At 40.7% G+C, this 23,433-nt stretch overlaps 2 protein-coding genes across 2 annotated transcripts; both read right to left on the bottom strand.

The window, feature by feature from the left end:
* Positions 1-906: 906 nt before the first annotated feature.
* Positions 907-4,278, bottom strand: LOC149256039 (uncharacterized). Its single transcript, XM_089457368.1, has 2 exons — positions 1,761-4,278; positions 907-1,600 (listed from the first exon to the last, which is right to left on the bottom strand). The coding sequence occupies exons 1-2, from the start codon at positions 3,622-3,624 to the stop codon at positions 948-950; spliced, it is 2,517 nt and encodes an 838-aa protein (XP_089313494.1). The 5' UTR covers positions 3,625-4,278; the 3' UTR covers positions 907-947.
* A 12,736-nt stretch (positions 4,279-17,014) lies between these two features.
* On the bottom strand, positions 17,015-20,930 carry LOC149256038 (uncharacterized). The gene is made up of 4 exons (XM_089457367.1): positions 19,780-20,930; positions 19,576-19,671; positions 17,771-17,838; positions 17,015-17,652 (listed from the first exon to the last, which is right to left on the bottom strand). Exons 1-4 carry the CDS (start codon positions 20,401-20,403, stop codon positions 17,532-17,534), a joined length of 909 nt encoding a protein of 302 aa, XP_089313493.1. The 5' UTR covers positions 20,404-20,930; the 3' UTR covers positions 17,015-17,531.
* Positions 20,931-23,433: the final 2,503 nt, after the last annotated feature.

Below are 23,433 nucleotides of genomic sequence, written 5' to 3'. Positions count from 1 at the left end.
AATCGCAAATCAGGCTTTCTGGCGAGCAAGGAGCATTGGTGGGTGCAAAAAACAGCGTTCCGCCAATCGTCGATATCGCATATCGATAGTCGGCAGGTTCGAGCAGAGCTCTTATCGCCCGCAGTCAAGAGCCCCGGGCACAGACATATCGGCTATTAGTGATTGGCGGAGGTCAGCAGGCAAGGAACAAAGATGGAATGAAAAGCAGCGATCCTTCGATCGCCAATATCGCATATCGGCAGGATCCTTGGGGCACACAACTAAGGTTATCAGCATGTCACAGTCCCAAACGCCGATATCGCATCCCGCAGATCCAGCAGTCCCTCGGTTACAGCAAAACCCTAAGACCATGCGGGGGCTGATTTGTGACAAAGTATTGCACCGCCGAGGAGGTATTGCACCACCAGGGGAGGGTCGAAAAGGTCTAACATAGGAGAGACGGAAAAAACAGGGATGGGCGGACCCCTTTTCTCTTTCCTCCAAGGGGCCACATGTCACACTAACCACAAGTCCCGCATCCTGCATCTCAGCGACCCCGCAGTCCCGCAGTCACAATCAGTGTTTTACAAAATGGACTCGGATTCGGACTCGGCCGAGGATCGACTCGGACTCGGACTCGGAAACGGCAATGACTCGGCCGGCTCGATTTCAATGACTCGGTCGTTGTAAAAAATACATTAAATATTTATTTTTTTTATAAAAAAACATAATTTTAAATATTTTAAACATAATTTTAAAGATTTTCATTCAAGTTTCCAAACACACAACATTATAATATACATGGAAGACAACATATGATCAAAGTAGGCTCATGAACCAATCCATTATATCAAAATGGTACGGTGTACCCAATGGCAATAGTAAATACACAGTCAACTGTAGTCTGTCATACATGATCAAAGACTCAAGAGTCAAAACAAAATACAAATAACCAAGGAGGCTAGTAGCTACTGGCTACTGCCAGAGGAGCCAAGATCATCTCGACCAATCTCTGGATCATCATCATCAGAGTCAGACAAGGGGCCCCATGGCTCCTCCTCATCATCATCGTCTCCAACTGCAACTGTAGAAGTGGTGCCAGTACCAGTACCACTAGGCTGTGCAGCAGATGCAAGCTGAGATAGAGTACAAATGCGGTTGCGCTTCTGTCGTGGCTGAGCAGAGGAAGGCGAAGCACCTACAACTGGAGTCCTACTAGCTGGCTGTGAGACTGAGGCTGGTGGATTGGGATCTGCATTCAACTGAACACGCTGCAGTGGATCTCCAACATCAATTTCATCAAGATCCTCATCAGGATCAAACTCTGGTAGACGACTCTCCACTACCCAATCTGATGTTGGATCAATGTCTTCCAACACAATGGGATCTGAATCAGGTCTTTTGTTCAGCAATTGGTTCCGTCTGAGCCGAAGGTTGTATTGGACAAAAACTAGATCATTCAACCGTTTTTGCTCCAAACGGTTTCTCTTCTTTGTGTGAATCCTCTCAAAGACAGACCAATTGCGCTCACACCCAGATGCACTGCAAGTTTGACTCAAAATACGAATTGCAAACCTTTGCAATTCAGGGCACTGGCCACCAAAGGCCTCCCACCATTGTGCTGCAAAAAACATAGGAGTGTAATGAATTATGAGTTAGATGAAGGCTGAAGCTCAACAAAATTACAAATTATATCTAACTTTCAAATTATAAATGATTTAACAAACTTTAATAAAAATAGTAAAACCATTAAGAAATTGAAAATTGAAATTTTTGTTTACCTGGCTCATCTGCTTCTCTTGCAATCTTTGCTAGGTTCTTCCCAAAGGTACCTGTTGCATTGCTGAAGGATGTGACCTGCTGATGTATCAGTAGCTGATCAGACTCCGATGGGACCATGCGCTCAATGCAATCAACCAGTCCATCTCTGACCTCCCCCCTCAAAGCTCCTGACTCCTTAGCTTTATAATGATACCGTGGGTTCAAAAAATACCCAGCTGCATGTATAGGGCGATGGAGTTGATTGTTCCATCTTTCATCAATGATTGCCCAAATGGGCCCATACTTTGCCACTCTATCCTTGTATGTTGTCTTTATTTGCTCCTTTGCTTGATCCATAGCCTCATAAATGAAGCCCATAGCCAACCTTTCCCCATCCACCAACCGCAACACCTTAACTAGTGGCTCAGCAACCTTCACAATCTCTGTTGCCTTTCTCCAAAAAGTTTCATCATGGACTTTCCTTCTCAATTCTCTGCCTTCTGGTTTGTTAGACCAACTGCTTTTATTCCAATCATCACTGGAAAACATCTTTTGCAAGTTTCTATGTTGGGAAAGCATAGATTGCAATGTCAAAAAATGTGTAGCAAATCTAGTGATGGCAGGCCTAATAATATCCTTGCCTCCAGTGTGTTTCCTCATGAGACTCAAAACCAGTGTATGATTGTAGATAAATTTTGTTATGCTTTTGGCATTATCTACAGTGTTTCTGACCCAATCTAATTTCCCAATATCCTCAAGCATGAGGTCTATGCAATGTGCAGCGCATGGGGTCCAAAAGATGGTCTTGTGTTTTTCCTCTAACAGTCTACCAGCAAGAACATAGTTAGAGGCATTGTCTGTGATGATTTGAACAACATTAGCCACCCCCACACCCTGAATAACCTCATCCAATAGCTGAAACAACAAGTGGCCATCTTTTACCTTATCAGATGCATCAACTGATTTTAAAAACATGGTTCCCTGTGGGCAGAAGACAAGAAAGTTTATGATGGTACGGTTTCTTTGATCAGTCCATCCATCTGACATGATGGTACACCCTGTTCTTGCCCATGATTCCTTGAAATCTTGCAAATACTCATTAATTGATGTAATTTCTTTCTGCAAACGAAACCCCCTTAGCTCTTGCATAGTAGGGCCTTTGAAGCCTTTTCCAGCAGCATGTATGGCCTCAAACATAGGCTCATAATATGGTGAACGAGCAGCATTAAAGGGGATATCAGCATCATACCACCATCTAGCTATGTAGTCACAAGCAGTCTCCCTCAATTCTTTCTTCCAATGGTCATCTAAAGTGGGCTGAGAAAGACCTTTACTAACTTCAGGACCATGTGCATCTGATGGAGAGGAGCCTGAGTGAGTGAAAAAACTTTTGATAGTCCCATCACCCTTCATTCTACCCTTTCCCTTATCTTGAACAGAAGCAAAAGAGGGAGGAACATAACGGAAAGGGTTTGATGCATCAGTTTGAGGGATAGAGGAAGAACCCTCAAACTCATAGTGGGGGTTGGCAGCCATCATTCTTTGTATCTCCCTCTTCCTCCCAATTTCAGCCTGTATCTCTTTTTGCCTAGTCTTTTCTTCTTTAAATTTTTCAAAGCTTTCCAACAAAGTCTTTCTAATCTCCCCAATTTCCTCAGATTTACATGCAGTAATATTGCCTTTAATCCCTGCCAAGTGTTGTTTCAGCCTATGAATCCCCCCAGGACCTGACTTAATTTTCCTATGGCAAAACTTGCAACACATCTCATCATCAACCATTTCAACATATGCCCAAGCAGCATCTTTTGCTCTAGGTGCCATTTTTTGACTAGGAAAACAATCTGAAAATGAAAAAAAAAAAAAAAAAATTGATTCAATGTTCATTTATTTGACTAAAAACACTCTCTAAGCTATCTTGATATGCACCTAAAATTTAATAAGTAAAAACAGATTTATAGAGGTGGAAAAAAATACCTCCAGGCACAAACTGCCTCCTCAAACTTGCTCCAAAAATCAGCTCCTCAATGCTGCTCCAAATGGCTGCCCAAGAAGCTCCTCACTCCAGCTACAATGCTCCTCCAAGACTCCTCACTGCTGCTCCAAAACAAGCTCAAGAACTGCTCACTAACTCTCAAAGAAGACTCTCACTCAAATGCATAAGACTGCTGTGAGTGAAATGAGAGCATTTGGCTGTCTTAAATAGAGTTTGGGAGGGGGAAATGGACCCCAAAAGCATTAAACAAATCACAATAACCCTTTCAGGTCCACAAACCCTAACTAACTCAGCCAAAAATCAGCAAAAAAGTGTTTTATTTTTGGTAATTACGCTGCCCAGCCGCACCTGAACGAAACGGCCGTTTTTTGACGGGACCCGGCCGGGTTGACCGGGTCAGCTATGACCCGGCCGAGTCATTGGCTGACTCGGCCGAGTCATAGCTGACTCGGCCAGCCGAGCCGGGTCAAAGGCCGGGTCAGCAAATTTTTTTATGAAACGGAACGAAACGGCCGTTTCCGTTTCGGTACGGCCGTTTCGTAAAACACTGGTCACAATAGACTCCAAAACCTCGCGGGACACCGATATTGCGATATAGAGCCAAATCACCAGGGAGGTGTCGATTCTGAAATACAAAGGAAATGTCTGCAAAACAAGGTCGGGTGGGCCCTTTTCTCTCTCCTCCAGGGGACCATGTGGCAACCTCTGATTGGCCCTCCGAGCTGACAGGGTAGCTGACGTCAACAATGACGTGGCAGTACGGTTGATGACGTTGCAGAGGACACGTGTCACCCGATTTCAGTGTTTTTAGGGGTGACATGAGGCCATTTATGGGTGCCACGTGTCACCACTCACAAGGTGACACGTGGCAGTGTTGACGTCACCCCGTGGACCGACGATCGTAGCAATTAAAAGAAAAAAATCTTAAGACATTGGCGTAGTGCGATTGTGATATGCAGGACTTCCCTTCCAGATGCAATAAAGTATTAGAGCAGGGTCTATAAGGACCTCACGTTCGGACTGTCGACCCACTCCAAAGAAAAGGGTAAGGGGCCTTCCCCTCCAGCGTGCGATTGCAATATGCGGGCACTCCCCCCGGATGTGATAAAGGATTAAGGCATGGTCTATAGGGACCTCGCGTCCGGACTGTTTGCCCGCACCAAAGAAAAAGCGTAGAGCAAGGTAAAATAGTGTTGAAGTGTCGATATGTGGGAGAAATCGATAACAAAGGAGAAGACCTCCAGACATGGGTCTGGGGACCTTAGCACCTAAGGGCTCAGCCCCTAGTCCTAACTCCCGGCCATATGAGAAAAGGCACACGAAGGGATACGATAATGGGGGCTAAAGGGGAAATCCAAAAAACCCCTGTTTTCACTTACTGAAGAGGAAAAAGCCCATGCCCGCATGACTGTGTTGTTTCCATGGAATGCAACTCACCCACCATGTCAAGGCACTGGTTGTGCAGTACAGAGGTTTAATGGGTGGATGGGCCAGCAGCTAGGAGACTTTAAGGGAGCATGGTGCAGCGATGGAGCAGTACATGGGATTCAGGAGGATTAATGGTTCAGTATGGGGCCTCGTCCCTCTACACAGCAAAGGACTACAAAGGCAAGCGCTTTCAGTTGACCCAACCCCCACTTCATATAACAAGGCATCTCAGTAGTAAAGGAAGAAGCGACGAGGTCAATTGAGCAACACAAGAGGCCATACCATGAACAAATTATAGCCTGAGGCCGATGCAATCACAGGATGGGCACAAAGACTTTCATTTATTGTTTTGTCCAGTTATTTACTTAGTTTTGTCCTGTAACATGCCTTCCTTCTAATGAGGCATTCATTTCTGTAATATCTTTTTGGGCCACAGAGCCATTCAACACTGATACAGCTAGTCGACTTGACAACTGAGTCTAGGAATAGATATTTTTGCTATAATGTAGCTTCTTGCTCCTCTGATAAATAGGGGAAAGCAAGACTTAGTTCAGGTTCAAAAATTCCAGAGAAAACACTGCATGTTATATTTTCAGGCTATATCTCCTTTGTAATACAGAATCACAGATCTTTTCAGAATATCAAGGAAATAGTGGTGATTCCCTCTTCAAAGGATTACAATATGTGTTCCCTTTGTTTAACTCATTTTTATTTCCATGCTTATTCCCTGAATTCATGTAATTATTGTTGCTAAGTGTGTTTCAAGCTCCTTCACAGATTCATTAGTAATTTAGTATCTATATGTTAATGCAAATGTCTGTAACTGTTTCACAGATTCATTTGTCTGAACATTGTTTATGTATATGTCTGTGAGTAATATTGAAATTAGATCTTTAAATCCGCAACACATGAATCATCGCTCTCAGTTTCCCTTTCATTCATTATTTTTGCTTGTAGCCCAAATAAGCATAGAAATCCTTAATGTCTCAGACTCTGTGTGTTAAATATAGAAGTCTTGAAGCTTTATGCTCTATGTGATGAGTTACTCTTCTCTCTTTTTCTCTCTCACACACTCTGCAAAAGATTATTAGCTATAAGACCTTGAAGCTCTCGGCCTCTGCTATTTTTATGCCTATTTCTGAGATCTGAACGTGTGAAGAAGTACTAGAAATCCATGTTTTATTTCTTTGGATTAATGAACCAATCTATTTCCTATGTACATATGTATCTATAGATCATAAGTGTTGTCTCCAACATCTTGTAAATCATTTGAGACACACCATTTCAAATGTGCCCAAGCACTGATCTTGAAGCAATCCAACGATGTCTCTGGGAGATACAACAGTGTCTAAGTATGAGGGACCATGCACTAAAGTATTTTTTACATAATATTTTTACATTTCAACCCTCAAAGGGGGAACACTCGTTCAATATAGACCCTCAAATTACATACCCAATTATGCGACACAATATGATCTAGTAGACCAAGTGATTTGTAATAAAATAATTTAGCCAACTAGCTTAAATGATTCCCAAATCACTTTTACATAAAACACGACTAAAGCACTAAGACTCACCCAAGACTTTGACGAAGAATTCTACCCTAGCTTTGGAATGAGGTTGGAGGAAAAAACTGTACCAACCATCCGTGTTTAGAAACACAAATGAGTCAGTGAGACGAAAAACATCCTAGGGAGAAATTTTCGCCAAAATAATAGACTTACCTAGGTTGTTACATACACACACGATCTTACTAGCATCATTTACATTATAAATTTGCAGAATGGGTTCACAATGACTCAATAAACTGATGGTTGATGCTCCGATCCTTTGAAGAAAAGAATTGCCATATCTGCTTCCTTGGAACTTTGACAAAATGTGTTCAATAGGCCATAAAACCAACAAGAAAGTAAAATCTATGCAATTTTAATCTAGATGCAGTTAATTTATTATGATAATATCATATGATATTAGTTCTAATGAGAAAAATCAATGTGCAATGCATCCTACCTAACATATATATTACATCATACAAGTACCAAGTGTAATCACATCATACAAGTACTAAGTGTAATCATAGAGCCAATGCAACCAAGACATCACTAGATCAATATAGAAACATTCTGCCCAATGATTACTTACGTAGAAAATCCAAGAGCAAGGATAGGAAGAATCATATGGCGGGTCACCAGGGCAGGAGGTGGGAAAACAGAATGCCCATGCATGGAGGATCACGAGAGAAGAGGGAACAAAGGGATGTAATCTACTCCACAAGATCAGGCTCATAAAACTTCGATGGATGGCAACCTCGAGCATATCACTTCCATCATGGTCCTTATCATTTATGTCATGCTTTTTGGCCACCAAAGGGTCATGATTAGTAGGAAAGGGAGACTGATAAAATGGAGAATGCCCACGATGATCACAGTTAGGAGGGATGGAAGATTGCTCATTATTAGTGATAATGTAAAAAGGGTTTAGGAAAGGGTCCACACAGGACTCAACTACAACCCTAGGATTGTGAAGAAAGACAAGAGTCCTATCGATATCATCGTCATCAGTGTCATAGATAGGGTCCTTGTCGATACAATTCCAATGGATGTCCCATTATCCTTCTTTAAAATGTAAGTAATCATTGATATCAATGTTTGAAGGGGTTATGGGATCACCTTCTCCAAGGTTTTCAAAGGGTAGATCATCAGAGATAGTATCCTTAGGAAATCTACGGTTAACCCCAACTTCACTCTCTACAAACTCACCCTCCCTATCACACATACTTTTAGAATTATCATCGTGCCCTCTTTCATCATGCAAACCCAGGGAGGACCCCCTTTCCTGCTCATCATCAAGGTCATGATGATGCTCAATGAAGGCTTCCTCTTGAATGCTTAATGTGGGGTATACTTGAAAATGTCTAAGAAAGCCATCAAAGAACTCCTCAATAAATGAGATGCTCTTAGGTTCATGATTATGTAACCATGAGTTATGCCCATAGAGATGTCTCATGAACAACAACATAAGGACATTTTGGTGGACCACTTTCTCCTTTGAAGCATGTACATTAAATCTTTCTACATGATCAATTGCGGAGAGTGGATCACCATCAAACACGGGCACCCCACATACCATCCTTCTTGTGACATGATTAGGGTGCCCAATGATACTTGTGATGTCCAAAGTGGGAAAATCATCAAAGAAAGACATCCTATTGAGATATACATGTAAATTACATAGGGGTCGCCAGGGTGAATTTAAAGATGCCTAGAAAAATGCTTGCTCCACCTTACAAGCATTGACCTTAAACTTCAATGAAGAACTAGGGCTTCGTTCTTCCAATGGAGTCACCAAGAATGATATATCAATGATGTTGTAAAGGAAACAAGACACGCGTCTCATGTCCCCGGCAACAACGCCAAAATGTTATCGCTCAAACTAGCAGGGATCCTATAAAACAACTGCTAGGTCAAGGGGCAACAATAGAGCGATAGCCCACTATCACCTCAGCTAAAGCTCCATACTCTTTACAGACTTTCACTGATGGGAGGAGACCCGGTATAAGAGGAATCACAAGGACGAATAGATTGGTGAATGGATGGAGGGTGATTTCTAGAGCCTATTCACAAGAGAGACTCAAATATATGGCTTTCTTGCTTAAGAAGCAAGGAGATGAGCTCTCTAGGAAGGGCTAAGAGGATACTTAAGCCTATATTTTGGAATATTCCTTGACAAGAAGCTCCCTAGATGTAAGAATCCTTATGGAGAAGTGGCTTTTATGCAATCTTTGCAGAATTTGAATTATAAAATTATGGGACCACAAAGAACCATGAACCCAAACTAAGTCAAGGATATGGAGTTGATCAACACTAGAGGGGCTTGACCTGTTTAGGGAGGAGAATAGGATCAAAGGATAAATTTTATTTTGGAATACAAATGCAATGACCCAAGAGAGGACACTAACCCAAATCAACCTAGAGAAAGGGATGGTCTTGTGGCTAGGGCCTATATCTCGAGATTCCACAGTCGAATTTGCCTCAAACTTGGAGGACCTCTTGAGAAATCCCCAGCACAAAAGTGAACCAAATTTTAGGGGGTTTGGATGGCTACAATGAATTTTGCTTGATGCCCTAGGTGACCCACTAGGGTTAGGCCTAGAAAGAGGAGAAAGGAAGGTGAAAAGAGTTTTCTTTTGTGATCACCTTTGGACTAGACCAGTGCCTAGCCTATTGGGAGTATGGAATCTAATGGAAACAATGTTTAAAGATCCTTAATTCCAATCAAGGAGTTCCCTAGCAACCTTGCACGACACTAGCAGCCATTAGGTTACAATGGAAATTTATACTTCTAATTATTTGCAAATGATGACATATCCAGATAATACATGAGAAATCATGTATCTCTAGGACAATAATCCACCATACATTTCAATAATCAACATGAAAAATCCCTCACAAAGACAAGTAAAGCAACTACGCATAAGCCCAAGAGCAGCTACATTAGCTTCATGAACAAAAATATTCCATAGATCATTTTATGAGACAAAATTAAAAAAGAAGCATGAAAAGAGTACTCACAATGTATAGCGAAATTATTCCAATAATCAAGTACAGGAAAAGCGAAGCTCCAAGACAGAAAATTAAGGTCTTCCAAACATTGAAATGCATTAGTTCTCCAATTCATCCATCAAAAGGTCTAGCAAAAATCTCAAGAGATACAAATGATCCAAATCCAAGTGATGATGAGAGAAATGAATCATCCTCTCATCTATTTATACAATCCAATAGGGGATTCGAATGGCCTAATTTGCCTAATTTAGCCCCAAATAATAAAATAATGTACAATAATGATATGCCTTGGTGACAAGCCCACCAAGATAGCTCCAAAATAGAAAGATAAGCCTCTCAAGAGGGCAAAATAGTAAACATGATGAGTCATTGGGCCATTGAGAAGGCCTAGTGGAGTCCAAAGTGTGCCAAGTTGAGAGAATAGGCTCCAAACACAATGATCAAGGGGTTGACCCCTTGATATACAAGCAAGCCACATGTAGTGTCCCCAAGTGGGTGTGGGGGCACAATGACATGCTCATGGGTCTCCAAGTGGATCGATAATGCCTATAAACCATATGTAAGGGTTAGGATGATGACATAATCCCTCCCTTTGTGTCCTGTGGTGAGACACATCCTCATCTGGACCCTGGAACCTCTACCAAGTGTGTGGTACAAGTGTGAAGTCAGTTGGGCATGGTGATCCAGGTGCATCATCCTCATCCAAAAAGGTGGAACACAAGTAATCAATGAATGGTACTAGGGATCCATGAAATGCTCTCTGCTATAGTGGAGGCCTATGGCTCTCAACGCTCACCCTAAAAGTGTCAATGTGGCCCTCTGGAGGGCTTGGACCCACGTATAGGGAGACCAAACCCCAAATGGAGACCCACTTGCAATCCTATATAAGGTCCAATGCATCCCCTTACAATCCAGTACAACAAATCATTAGAATAATCAAGTAAAAGAGTTTACAAATCATGGAATCAAGTGGGCATTTCATGGTGCCATGCCCTTCTATAGTGGGATTTGGCATGTAAAGGTGTCTCCAAACTCAACAAGGAGGTTAATCAAGGACCCTATTAGGTGGTTTCAACCTTTAAAGGGGGTGACATGTCTATGGGACGATTTCATCCAAAAGGAAATCTGGGAAAATTCATTAATTGGAGAACAGTGAAAGGGTGGTGAGAAGGACGAAGTTGCTCTTGTTGCACAAGCAAAAAATGGCAAACTGAACGCCAAGAAGAATCAGAGTGGAGAAGCATCTTAACAGAGCAAGAAGGAAAAGGACATGAGCAAAGTTAAATGCTTTGCTTGTCATAAGTTTGGGCATTTTGCCAGTCAATGTCCTAACAAAGAAAAGGGAAAGGTTAAGACTATTATGGTACCCACTGCACAGATGAAGGAGATGGCAGAGAAGTTTGATAAAAACTTCGCCCTAGTATCTTGCCTTTCTAGAACCGTCATGAGAGGTGTCTAGTTCGTGGACAGTGAACATCTCGTCATATGATGGGATCACAAAACTTCTTCACCAACATGACCATGTGGGCTAGAGATGTAAATGTGGAGCTTGGTGACAAGGCCAAGTATGTAGTCGAGGGCAGTGGGAGTATCAAGTTCTAGATGGACTTAGGTGGTATCATGGAGGTGAACAGAGTGTTATATGTAACACGTTTGGAGAAGAATCTCTTTTCAATTTCAGCCATGGAAGACAGAGGCTTGGAGGTCATCTTTACGGGAGATGAAGTGGTTGTTGGGCCAAAGGGGACTGTTTTCCTCAAGAAGCAAGTGATCAGTAGGAGGGAGGGAGATCTCTATATGTTGCGAGGACAACAGGTGAAGGCTCTCACCCATGAGAGTGACAACCACAGTGAGATTTGGCATAAGAGGATGGGACACCTACACTACAGAGCTCTTCCGATGGTGTAGAGGATGGTTAGGTTTTCCAAAGATCCGAGTGGAGCGGAATGGAATGTGTTAAGGGTGTGTGCTTGGCAAGTAGGCCAAGAATGTGTATCCTCGTAGTGAGACTAGGTCTAAGGGTGTCCTAGACTTGTTGCATTTTGATATCTGTGGTCCTATGTCTGCGACGTTGATCATGAGGTCCTTATATTTTGCGATTTTCATAGACGATTACCTAGATCTACTTCCTGAAGACCAAGGATGAGGTCTTCAATTGGTTTCAGGAGTTCGAGGCTCTTGTGGAAAACCAAATAGGAAGGAAGATTAAGGTACTAAGATCAAATTATGGGGGCGAGTACACCTCCAATGAGTTCTTGTACTTTTGTAGGCAGGAAGGAATCAAGAAGGAGCTCACAGCACCCTACAACCCTTAGTAGAATGAGATTGTTGGGAGGAAAAAGAGGACCATCATGGAGGCAGTGAAGGCAATGCTCCATGATCAAGAGTTGCCTATGTTTTTGTGGGCAGAGGCCTACAATACAACTATGCATGTGCAGAACAGGAGTCCTCACAGGGTGTTGGAGGGCGTGACTCTTGAGGAGTTGTTTACGGGAGTGAAACCAGATGTGAGTCACTTGTGCAGATCCGGTAGTCCATTTTATGTCCATGTGCCTATAGAGAAGAGGACTAAATTGGAGCCCTTATCTGAGAGGAGCTTGTTTGTTGGCTATAGTGAGCTCTCAAAGGCCTACTAAGTCTACATTCCAAGACAGAGAAAGGTGATCTTGAGTCAAGATGTCAGATTTGATGAGGATAGGACCCTTAGGAGATCTCATGAGCGAGAGCCAACAGTGGTAGAGGAGAAGGAGCAAGAGGCTCCTAAGGTTGAGCAGGGACCAGCAGCACCAGTAGGGACATAGCCAGTAGATTCAGAGGATGAGTTAGATATTCCTTCGAGTTCTATCAAGAGGAGGCTGAGATTGGCTGAACAGACATTGAGGGGTGTTGAGGAGCATGTGCAGGCTCCTAGCAACACTTTCAAGTAGAATAGATCACCGACCAGATATTCCAGTTATTTGGCTCTATCGAGCAGCGTTTATGAGTCTGAGCGATCCACATTTGAGGAGATTATAGGCGAGTAGGTCTGGAGAGATACCATCATGAGCAATGACGTTTGGGATATAGTGCCAAGACCAGAGGGGAAGTTTATGGTCACTTCTCAATGGCTCTACAAGATCAAACATGCAGCAGATGGCAGTATCAAGAAATATAAAGCGAGGTTCGTGGTGAGAGGGTTTTCCCAAAAGGAGGGAGTGGATTACAAGGAGACATTCGCACCCATCGCCAAATATGCATTTATTAGAGCAGTTATGTCCATTGCTTCAGAGATGAGGTGGAGGATACATCAAATGGATGTGAAGATTGCTTTCCTCAACAAAGTGATTGAGGAGGAGGTGTATATTAAGCAGCCTCAGGTTTTTGAGGTGCATGAGAGAGATTCCCATGTATGCGGGTTGAAGCAAGCTCTGCGTATATGGTATGCCAGGAACAATGGATATCTTCTTGGTTTGGGCTTCACCAAGAGCGAGGTCGTTCTTAACTTGTACTTTGTACTAGTTGAGGGTGAACTACTCATCTTGGTATTGTATGTGGACAATCTCTTCTTGACAGGATCGAAGAAGCTCACAAGGATGTTCAAGGAGGGCCTTGCTTCAGAATTTGACATGAAGGACATCGACTTGATGCATTACTTTTTGGGATTGGAGGCGTGGCAGCAACCAAGAGAGATTTTCCTTGGACAAGGAAAGTATGCAGTTGAGATCTTGAGGAGATTCAAGATGGAGGATTGCATTGTCTACAACTATGATCACTAACCTGAAGAAGTTGAGCGCTTCTGAAGGTGAACTAGTGGATCTTACATTGTATAGGTAGTTGATAGGTTCCTTGATGTATCTACTCAATACTAGACCAAATATAAGTTTTGTTGTGAATACACTCAGCTAGTTCATTGTGGAGCCAAGACAAGTTCATTACGTGGCAACGAAGCATGTGTTGAGATACCTGCATGGGGCAGTAGACTTTGGACTGAGATATGTCAGAGCTAGAGGAGTGGAGCTACAGGGGTACATAAATTTTGATTGGGCAGGGAGTGTGGTGGACAGAAAGTCCACATCTAGATGTTGTTTCAGCTTGGGATCAACCATGATCTCATGGTTCAGCAGGAAACAACAATCAATGGCACTCAATTCAACAAAGGTAGAGTACATGGTAACAAGTATGGCGAGTTGTGAGGCAGTGTGGCTTCGCAAGATACTTGCAAAATTATTTGATCTACAGTTGGGGCCAACAGTGATACACTATTGATAATCAGATATCACTTCATCAGAGACAGGGTCTAGAGCGGCGTTGTGAGATTGCAATACATTTCTATAAAGGAGCAGGTGGTAGATGTTCTCACGAAGCCTCTAGTGAAGGGAAAGTTTGTGAAGTACTGGGATAAACTGGGAGTGGTGGAGAATCCCTTCCTTGTTAGGAAGGAGTGTTAATGTGAGTAGCATCAGAAGGTTTTCTACAATTGCTTGGTGTCTTAGCATGTGGAAGACATTATTTGCCTCTTCTAATAATTTATGTCTTCTTTCCTAAGTTTAACTTAGGAAAAGTACAAAATTAAAGTCAATTAATTATTGTGAACTATTGGGTTATTTTCTAAGGATAAATAATTTAATTATTTAAGTGACTTAGAAATAATCTCTACCGTTGATCTTCAATATGTTTCTAGAAGGAATCTTCAAGATGTTTCTTGTTAAATTGTGCAACTAGGACCAAATTCCACTTTGGACAGCTCATTTGATGGAGATAATTATTGCATTGAATTCCTCTTTTTGAGAGGACCAAAATCGACCTAAAGATCATTAAATTTGGACAAGGAGAAATATGTTTTTGAAATGAAGCCCACACATGTGCAATTTGTCAAGGTCGACCTCACCATCATGTAGGCTCATGAAGCCCAAGAGACATGTCTTTTGACCCACATTGATTCATATAAATAAGAGAGACCTCAAACCTCATTTGGCATCATCACAACTCATCAAATCTTCTCTCTCCTTATTTTATTAGATTGTACAAGTTGCAAGCAGCCTATTTCTCTCACATGTGTAGATTTCAGGAGGCAATTTGACTAGGTGTTGACTTTTTGTTTCAATTGAGTTTGACTAGCGTTGACCAAGGCTCTTTTGACCAAATTTGACTGCAATTTTGAAGACAATCTCTATTTGACCAAGGTGCATTGACTGGCACAGAAACCAAGGATTTCTGGGCATTTTGACCTACGTTGAATGCAGACCTATTTGACCACAAGGTTGACTTCTGCTTGATTGAGTTTGACTGTTGTTGTGATGACGATTTTGGGTTGACTTTGACCAACAAGGAAGGTCGAATTTGACCAAGGTTGACTAAGCTCTAAGTGGGTCGTTTTGTTGCTGCATTGACCACCGTTGACCACTACTTAGGGCAGAATTTGATTGTTGTTGACTGAGGGCAGAATTGCTGAGTTGACTAAGCTATTTTGGACAGTGGTATTGGATCATCAAATTGGCAAGTCAATTTTGACTTTGACTTTGCATTATTGTACTCTCTCTGCTGAACATTTGATATTTATAATAAGAAGAATTGATCAAAGGTTTTCCCCATCTTGGGGTTTTTCGCTAGCTTGAGCCAAATTCTTGTCTTCTCTTGTCTTGGTTTGTCTTCTGCATTTATTGTTTATGTTCTATCTATAGTTACTGTCAATGTGAATTAATGGTTTATGTGATTGCTATTGGAAAATAAGTGGAAATTATCATTGGGCTAATAAAAGGACATTGCAATGATTGTTGCAAACATAGAATATACTAAAATTAGCATTTCTAGAAGGAAGATTCAAGATGTTTCTAGAGAGGAGATTGGCGTTAGAGATTTGGACTGAATGCATATTATGAATAGAGGCTAGTGATGGAGGTGAAGATACAACAAAGAGAACAAGTGTGTGAGCGAGTCATCACAAGAGAGTGATTCTCTCTGCAGTGCGAGTAGCTCAATGACCAATGCGCAGAGAAAGAAGTGAGAGTGGGTTTGAGCAAATCTAGGAGGGTCGAGTTGGAGGAGACTATAGGGATGAGTTGCTAAAAGGAGATCGTGTTTGTCTAGAGGAGGTTGATTTGTTAGAGTGTTGGGGTTTCCCCAATGCGCTTTAGTGGCAGGGCATAGATCAAGTCAATGGAGGGCACAAATTTGATTGTTGGAGGCCAATTTCTTCATAGCGATTTCATCTGGAGTCAAATTTCCTTGAGGCGGATTTACCTAGGTTGAATTCATTCTAAGGGAGCCGAGTTGCAAGTTCCGGATTGTATTTTTCCTCGTATCTTTGTGGGTCGAAAAAACCAGATTTTCCATATAATGAAAAGATGGAGAATTGTTTGCAGATTAATTAATTTTGCTATGTGTGATTGATCTCTTTGGTTTATTTCCACTGCATATTTTTAATTTTAGAAGTTAAAGATACCAATGATTTTATTTTTTAGTGATTCAGTTATTATTTGGGTAAATAAATAATAAACGAGGGATAAATTAAATTGCCAAGAGAAAATACATCTAGTTGGTATTAGAAATTTAACACCCAGAAGGTGAGGCTGCTCTGCTCTCTTTTGTCTTTGAATGAAAATGGTGCAAATACAAAGGAGTGAGACTTGTGGCCCGTACACTGCTACAAAACACAAACCCTATATGTTATGCCCTCTCTTTATACACTCTCAAGTATTCTACTCTACTATGGAACAAATGCACTCGAATAGAACGGAGCCCCTTTTCCTTTTGGTGGCCCAATTATAACACCACTTGATAGCCAACTAGTGGTTAAAAATGACCCATTCAACCCTGAATATGAGTTACAACTTGACCCTTCTAGAGTCTTCTTCATAGGGCACACGTGGCTAGCTCTTTTTCCATGAGTAATAGGGGCTAACATGGCATCCTCTCAAATTATGGTGATCAAACACGATAGATTAAATTCCAAGAGGCATAACTTTAATGTTCAAAGTCTAATTGATGCAATTCTTGCACCGTTGGAAAGGTCTTCGAGTGGTGTGGGGTGTAAGCAGTGAAGTCTTACCCCCAAAAAACATCATTTAAAACCTCAAATTGGACCCAGAACATTTTTTACCCCAATTGTCCAAATTGGGTCCCATCACTAAAAACTGCTCCTATAAGTTGATTTCTCTGATTTTTCTACACTAAAAGTGTCGAGATGGATGACAAACAATATAACGGATCCAATCCAAATCAAAATAGATACAACTTCAGACCTCTCCCATATTAATTATTTATAATTATATTGAAACACTCAGAAATCTAACATGAACCCCAAGCAATACAATGAAAATAATGCAGCTGGCATCCCCAGTGCATTCAAGATGCATCATTTGAATAATAACCTTATTATCAAAGTAACACTGTTTCAATTGGTCCTGCTATAAAATATTGGTATGAACCAGATTACCCAATGTACCGAGGGAAACACTGAACGCACCAAATATATGTGAGGAGCATGGATCAAAAGTATATACATCATTTAGATATTAGGTTAGGTAAGTGCCAGAATATCCTTTTGAGGATGACTATCTCCATTGAACTGATGGTTGCAACAGGCAACTATCATAAATCTTGAAGCATTACCTTCAATGGATATTAAGTGTCATGAATAGAATGAATATGTGCACACCCAAAAGATTCTGTATCTATCATAAACTCTCTATATAAATATAATGGGGACAAGATCCTAAAAGCTAAAACAAGTTATTCGAACAGAAATGTGAAGTAGTGTCATTCGCATTGAAATGATATTCCACAAAGAGGAATCCAAAAGAAGCATTTCATCAAATTTCTAAGTTAGTTCACAGAGAGGATTCCAATAGAAACATCTTTATCGTGTTGTTGAATTCGTATGGATTCTCCAATTGTGCGGCATGCCCTGCATCCTTCAGGACAATCAACTCTGCCCGGTCACCTAAATGTCTGCATAAAAATTTAGTTTAAAAGCCTTAATCTGTGTGAAAATAATTTAATCCAAAGTATGGACCAAGATATTAACATGAGAAAAAACTCAACAATAGTTGGAAAGTGAAAGGTGTACCTTTTCAGCCTGTGCCCCATATCCAGTGGGAAAACGCGGTCATGTTCCCCCCATATTATAAGTGTTTCCTGCGGGCAAGTAAAAAGGCAACAGTCAGGATTTTAAACGCATACAAAAGATCGCAATGTTCATGAAGACTTTGGAATTTGATAGTTAAATGGCCGTCACTGATAATCTTAACATCCAAAAGAAAATTAGCAGAAATTAGTTTTCCCTTCTCGGACAAAATAGAAAATGTTTTGAATGTACATTCGATGTGCAGAATATTAATAAACCATCTTATAGGTATCTACATATATGTTGGTAATGCAAACTAACTGACATATTACTGGAAAATATGCCAAGGATGCACTATGAAAAAGCATTTTAAACTAGGTTTCTGTTTTGGAATACGACCAGTGGGATTTTCTTGGACCAAAGTGAGCAAGCCAAACTTTAAGCTCAAAGAAAACAAATAGCTTCACAGCTTTTGCCAAGTAATAAGGATCCGTCTATGGGCTGCACTCCTTCCAAGTTTGGCTAACACATTATGGGCTTGGCTTTGAAACCAACAAGGTATAAATGTTCTTGAAGCTGCCAGCAAATGTTGAGTAACACTACGTGCTTAGGTTTGTGGCTCAGACATAAATATAACATTTACATTTTTCTTGTTCCAATAAAAGTAATGTGGGCATGTAAAAATCGACGAAACACCAAGATTTAGTTTCAAGGTCACGAATTACCATCAAATTCCACCCCTACTTGAACGTACTTCCCGTATACCAGTCAGACCTGGCACCCAAGCTAAAGGAAGTCTGCATTATGCAGTGCAGCCCTCGACCTGAGAATAGGTTTGCCAAAGCAACTTCCAAAAAAATAAAGCAACCAAACACCAATATATAGTTCCAAGGTCAGGAATTCCCTTCAAATTCGAGTCATGGATTACCAAACTTCCTAAACTGCCCTCACCTCCGCTTCTCGATCTCGATATGGATTTCGATTTGTGGAACCGAACAAAGGGCACAAGAAGGGGTGCGGTGATAACTCCTCAAATGAGTGGGATCCATAATCAAAGATGTCATGCATATACTCGAGGATATTCGAGAATAGCCCTAGGACCTGGCACCTAAGTTGAAGGAAGTCTGCATTATGTCGTGCACCCTTGACTTTGGGGCACGTTTGTCCCAGCAACTTCCAAAAATAATGAAACTAAACACCAAGATTAAGTTCAAAGGTCTGAATAACTCTCAAATTTCACTTTTATCAAATTTCACATCTATTTTATCAGTTATACAATTTGAGTGGGTCTAATGGTTAAGAGTATGTGTTTCTTCCTAACCTAAGATGTTACAGGTTCAAAACAAGATCCAGTAGAGTATGTATTGCTTTGTAGAATTAACAGTCAAATAGCTGCGCGGAAATGGGTCCCTTATCCCAAAAACAAGGAAATCTCATACACCAATTTCGTGTCTGGTTGACCAATTTATCTAGCAGATTATGTAACCAATTTCGTGTCTGGTTGAGCCATTTATCTAGCAGATTATGTAACCAATCGGTGACACTAGGAGGAATTTGGGTTCTTCTCATTAAAATGGTCTGAAAAGACATGGTTATGGAATTTAAAGCTGACACCCAGAGATCCGTTCTTGCTGTTATCTACTCAACTCCGATAGCATGAGATTAAAAGGGGTGTGGCCAGGTGCAAGTCCCTGGCCCTATGCGAAGGAAGCCTGCTCTTTACAATGCAAATCCTCGGGGCATGTTATTTGAAGTGCTAACAAAAATAAAAAAAATTAAAAAGGTTTCTCGTTGCAGATCACAAATACCTGAATTAAAACTGGGAGTGGTGGTGCTCCTTCTTTTCCTAGAACCAACTGTAGTAGCAATTCTATTTTCTGCTCCCTCTGATCAGTGTACATTGTCTGCCTCAAAAACCCATACCCCCTACATTAGGAACGCTACTGAATATGACATATTAGTGAATAAAAATCATGAGGAAATTATAGAATACAAAACAAAAAACAACTCACATCAATAACATCCTGGAGAATGAATGAGGGAATCATCCTGGGAGGCCTGTGCATGGAAATCTTCAACAGTGCCCTCAAATTATCAGGGTTTTGTGGAAGAAAAAACTCGGCCACAGTCCTCCAATCATTTGTCTGAAACTCCGCATGCTTGTCCTCAGGCATCATACACACTCCTGAGCTAATAATGATAACTTTCTGCACTGCCTCAGGATACAGATGAGCCAAGCGGTATGCTACGAACCCACCATAACTAATCCCACCCAGATGAAACCTGCTCACACCCAGTTGTTTCATGAGCTTCATTACCGATTGGGCCTGAAAGAACTCTGACCTCTCAGAGGCTGTGGAATATGATTTTCCAAAGAAAACAATGTCAGGGATATAAAGATTGAAATGAAGAAGCAGAGGCCTGATCTGTTGATGCCACTGCCACATTGCATTGCCTCCATATCCGTGAATGAGAACGAGAGTATGTTTGTCAGGTGATTTTGCTCTGGGAACCCAGCAATGCATTTGGGTGAATTCATCAAGTTGGATTATCTGGGAACTCATGCCTGAGCAGACGAAGTAGAGTTGCAACCACCAGTCCTTCCATGATATGAAACTGAAGAGCTTGTTTCCCATTTTTTCACTCGATGCAGAAACAAAGGGAATTTTAAAAATGTTTAAACATAGAAGTCCGGTGTTTAATGCAGAGTTACATATTCCTCAATGTGGTCACCATGGCCGTGTATGGTTGAGAACAGAATCTGAAGATGGGTGTGCTTAGCTGAGAAAATGACAAACAGATCATATGCGTGTGCTGAGAAATGAAAATGACGGACAGATTCCTGACGAATCTATTGCACCGTTAGTTAACACATCAACTCATTATATTGAGTATTGTTTTTCTCCGACATGGTGCATGCTTGTATAGTCAGCAGTGCTTCTGTGTCTCTATCGTTAGAGTATGAAATTATTTTCTGAATCTGCCCTCCCCTGGCCGAACACTTTAGTTCTTGTCTTTAAATTTAGTTTTAGTGTTGCGAGAATCTGAGGGCCCTCATTATGCGCCGATTTAGCCCCGGCCTTGTTTGAGCACATCACGCTAACCCTAACCCTTTGTTAACCACATAATGATTACTAGGCTTCCCTCAAAGTATCCAATGATCTAAAAGGAGTATGTTTCATAAAATGATATAGCGCACTTTGATGCTTATATGTTACGAGGGTTGAAATTTGGATTTCCCCTTACTCATTATACATTTTTTTTTATGTTTTGGGTCTTTATGTTTCGGGTCAAAAATTGTTATGTTTAAAATTTTAATTTTCAACAATAATGTTTTCCTAAGAAATTAAATTTTTGTTAATAAAAAAATTGATTAAAAAATTATCTTTCAATAACATAATTATTGCTACATTGTTCCCGACACTTTTCATGCAAGAAATATACAAAAACAAATAAGTGCTACTCTAAAGCTTCTGGTAAAAATTGACCAGATTACACTAGCACACAAATCACGAATTACACATCATATGTCCAATAAGGCAATCATGTTTCCCCATCCAACTTTTGTTCCCTCACCTTCTGATTGCCAAAATAATTCTGCAAGACCTTGATAAAGGACCAGATGCGCAACCTGTTCAACTATTACCTTGATGGAAAGGAGGAAATCATTGCCTTCTCTAAAGGGATTCAGTACACCAAAATTCAGATGGTCTTCTCCTCTGTGCAGGTAAAACGGATGAGTTCCTCAAAAGATAGATACTCTTGAACCTCCATTCAACCTAAATGCCCCAAAGATAAAGAAACTCTCCCCTTCTCTCCCCTTCGTCGAAAGTGATGATTAGAAAACCAGTTAAAACAATTCGACATTCTCCTGGGTTATAATTTTTGTTGCTTCCAGTTCTTCTAGAAATACCCATGCTCTTCTACAAGTTAAATTTTTTTTAAATTATGCAAGTTCTTATCTCTTTAAAAAAGAGTCTGAAAGACGTTACATCCTCCAAATTCCCCAAAATATTTTCTCCTTTGAGAAACAAAACTCCTGAGCATGCTGGATCCCCCAAATACACCAAGTTATTTTCCCCTTAAAAAACAAAAGTCCTAAACTTGTCTCACCCTCTAAATTTTGCAGGTTCTCTTCCCCCTTCAAAAGCAAGTGCTTTAAACATGTTGCATCTCCAAGGCAACCAGTTTTTTTTCCGTAGAAGGTCATTATGTTCTGATTCGTCTCATGTCACTTACAATATTCCATTGTTGTTTTTTTTCCGTAGAAGGTCATTATGTTCTGATTGGTCTCATGTCACTTACAATATTCCGTTGTTGCTTAAGTAGCACGTTGCCTCAACCGTCCAGTCTTTACCTTCTTTCATATCAAAATTTCCTTCCAGGAGGAGGAGCTATAGTAAGAAACCAAATGTACCCTATGATATGAAGAAAAAGGTCCAATCATGTTCCAGCGAGAAGGATGCTCCTGACAAAATCATGCAAATCGAGGGAACAGGATCAGGAAGGGATCTCCCTTTGCCTCCCGGTTCGGAGCAACCATTCTTTTTTTTCAGGAAGAAAAAGCATAATAGTATTATATAATTGCCAAAATTACATCTCGTCTATGTGATGGTCATGACTATACTGATAAACAGACAGCAAATAGTTCTGTGCCAAATGTTTCCAAAAGACAAAATTACAGAATATACAGAATTTAACAACAGAGTTGACTCATCATGATTCAGCATGATAAACTTCTACGGCATGAGGATGATAATTAGATAGACCACATGTTCAAAATAGCGGATATTAATATGATGGATTATCCATCTGCAGTGCTGAAAGGGATAGTATTTTAGATAATTGTAAATAAATAACAGTAAAAAACATATGTGGGATTTTTCTGAAAAATAGTTAAGAACCAGGGAGGGAGAATTCCTGAATGAGAAAACTTTCTGCTTCAAATTTTACCTCCATATTCCAGATGCCTAGACGAGAATGTAGACCATTTTTGGACAATATGTCTGCCTGAACATTCTGTGATCTGTAGATATGGCTAATTGAGTAGCCCTCCCTGCCCTTCCACAAAGTCCTGATTCTGTACATCCAACTGTCTAGATAACTCCATTAAGTCATCAAACCTAAACGCTGCTAATTCTTCTCTAGATGAAATGCCATATCAAAGCAAAGTTCTTGAATGTGGCCGCTCCATTAGCTGCCCCAAACAGAGACCTCTGAAAGCTATTGACAACATTGCTAATTCCAATAGCATTGACAACAGATTTAACACAACAGATGCATTAAACAACAATTTTCCATGAAAAGGAAAGATCAGCAATTGCAGGGAAAAGAGAACCAACCTGTCAGTGAAAAAGAGGGGCATGATACAATGTTGAAGAAGTCAAATAGATTTTTGAGAAGAAGCTAGTCGTTTGGACATGAAAATGCAGCACTTCTCAAAAAAATGAATCTAAATAATAGCTCAGGTATATAGCTCAATCCATGAATGCCTGTTCAATTTAATGGTTTCAATTTTCTAGTTTTGGTACAAAACTGTTTAGATGTTTTCTAAGTTTTTTCTTCAACCATGTAATCTATGATTGCTAGTTTGTCTGCTTATTGAGAGTCCGCTTATTGAGAGTCCATTATCATGATGTCAGATGGATGGATCAAATGCCTTCAAT

This window comes from Pinus tabuliformis, chromosome 7, assembly GCF_031772625.1.
Source record: "Pinus tabuliformis cultivar Carrire ecotype Pingquan chromosome 7, CPIR1, whole genome shotgun sequence".
In the NCBI taxonomy this organism is placed as follows: Eukaryota; Viridiplantae; Streptophyta; class Pinopsida; order Pinales; family Pinaceae; genus Pinus; species Pinus tabuliformis.
This window is presented reverse-complemented; position numbering and strand designations above follow the sequence as displayed.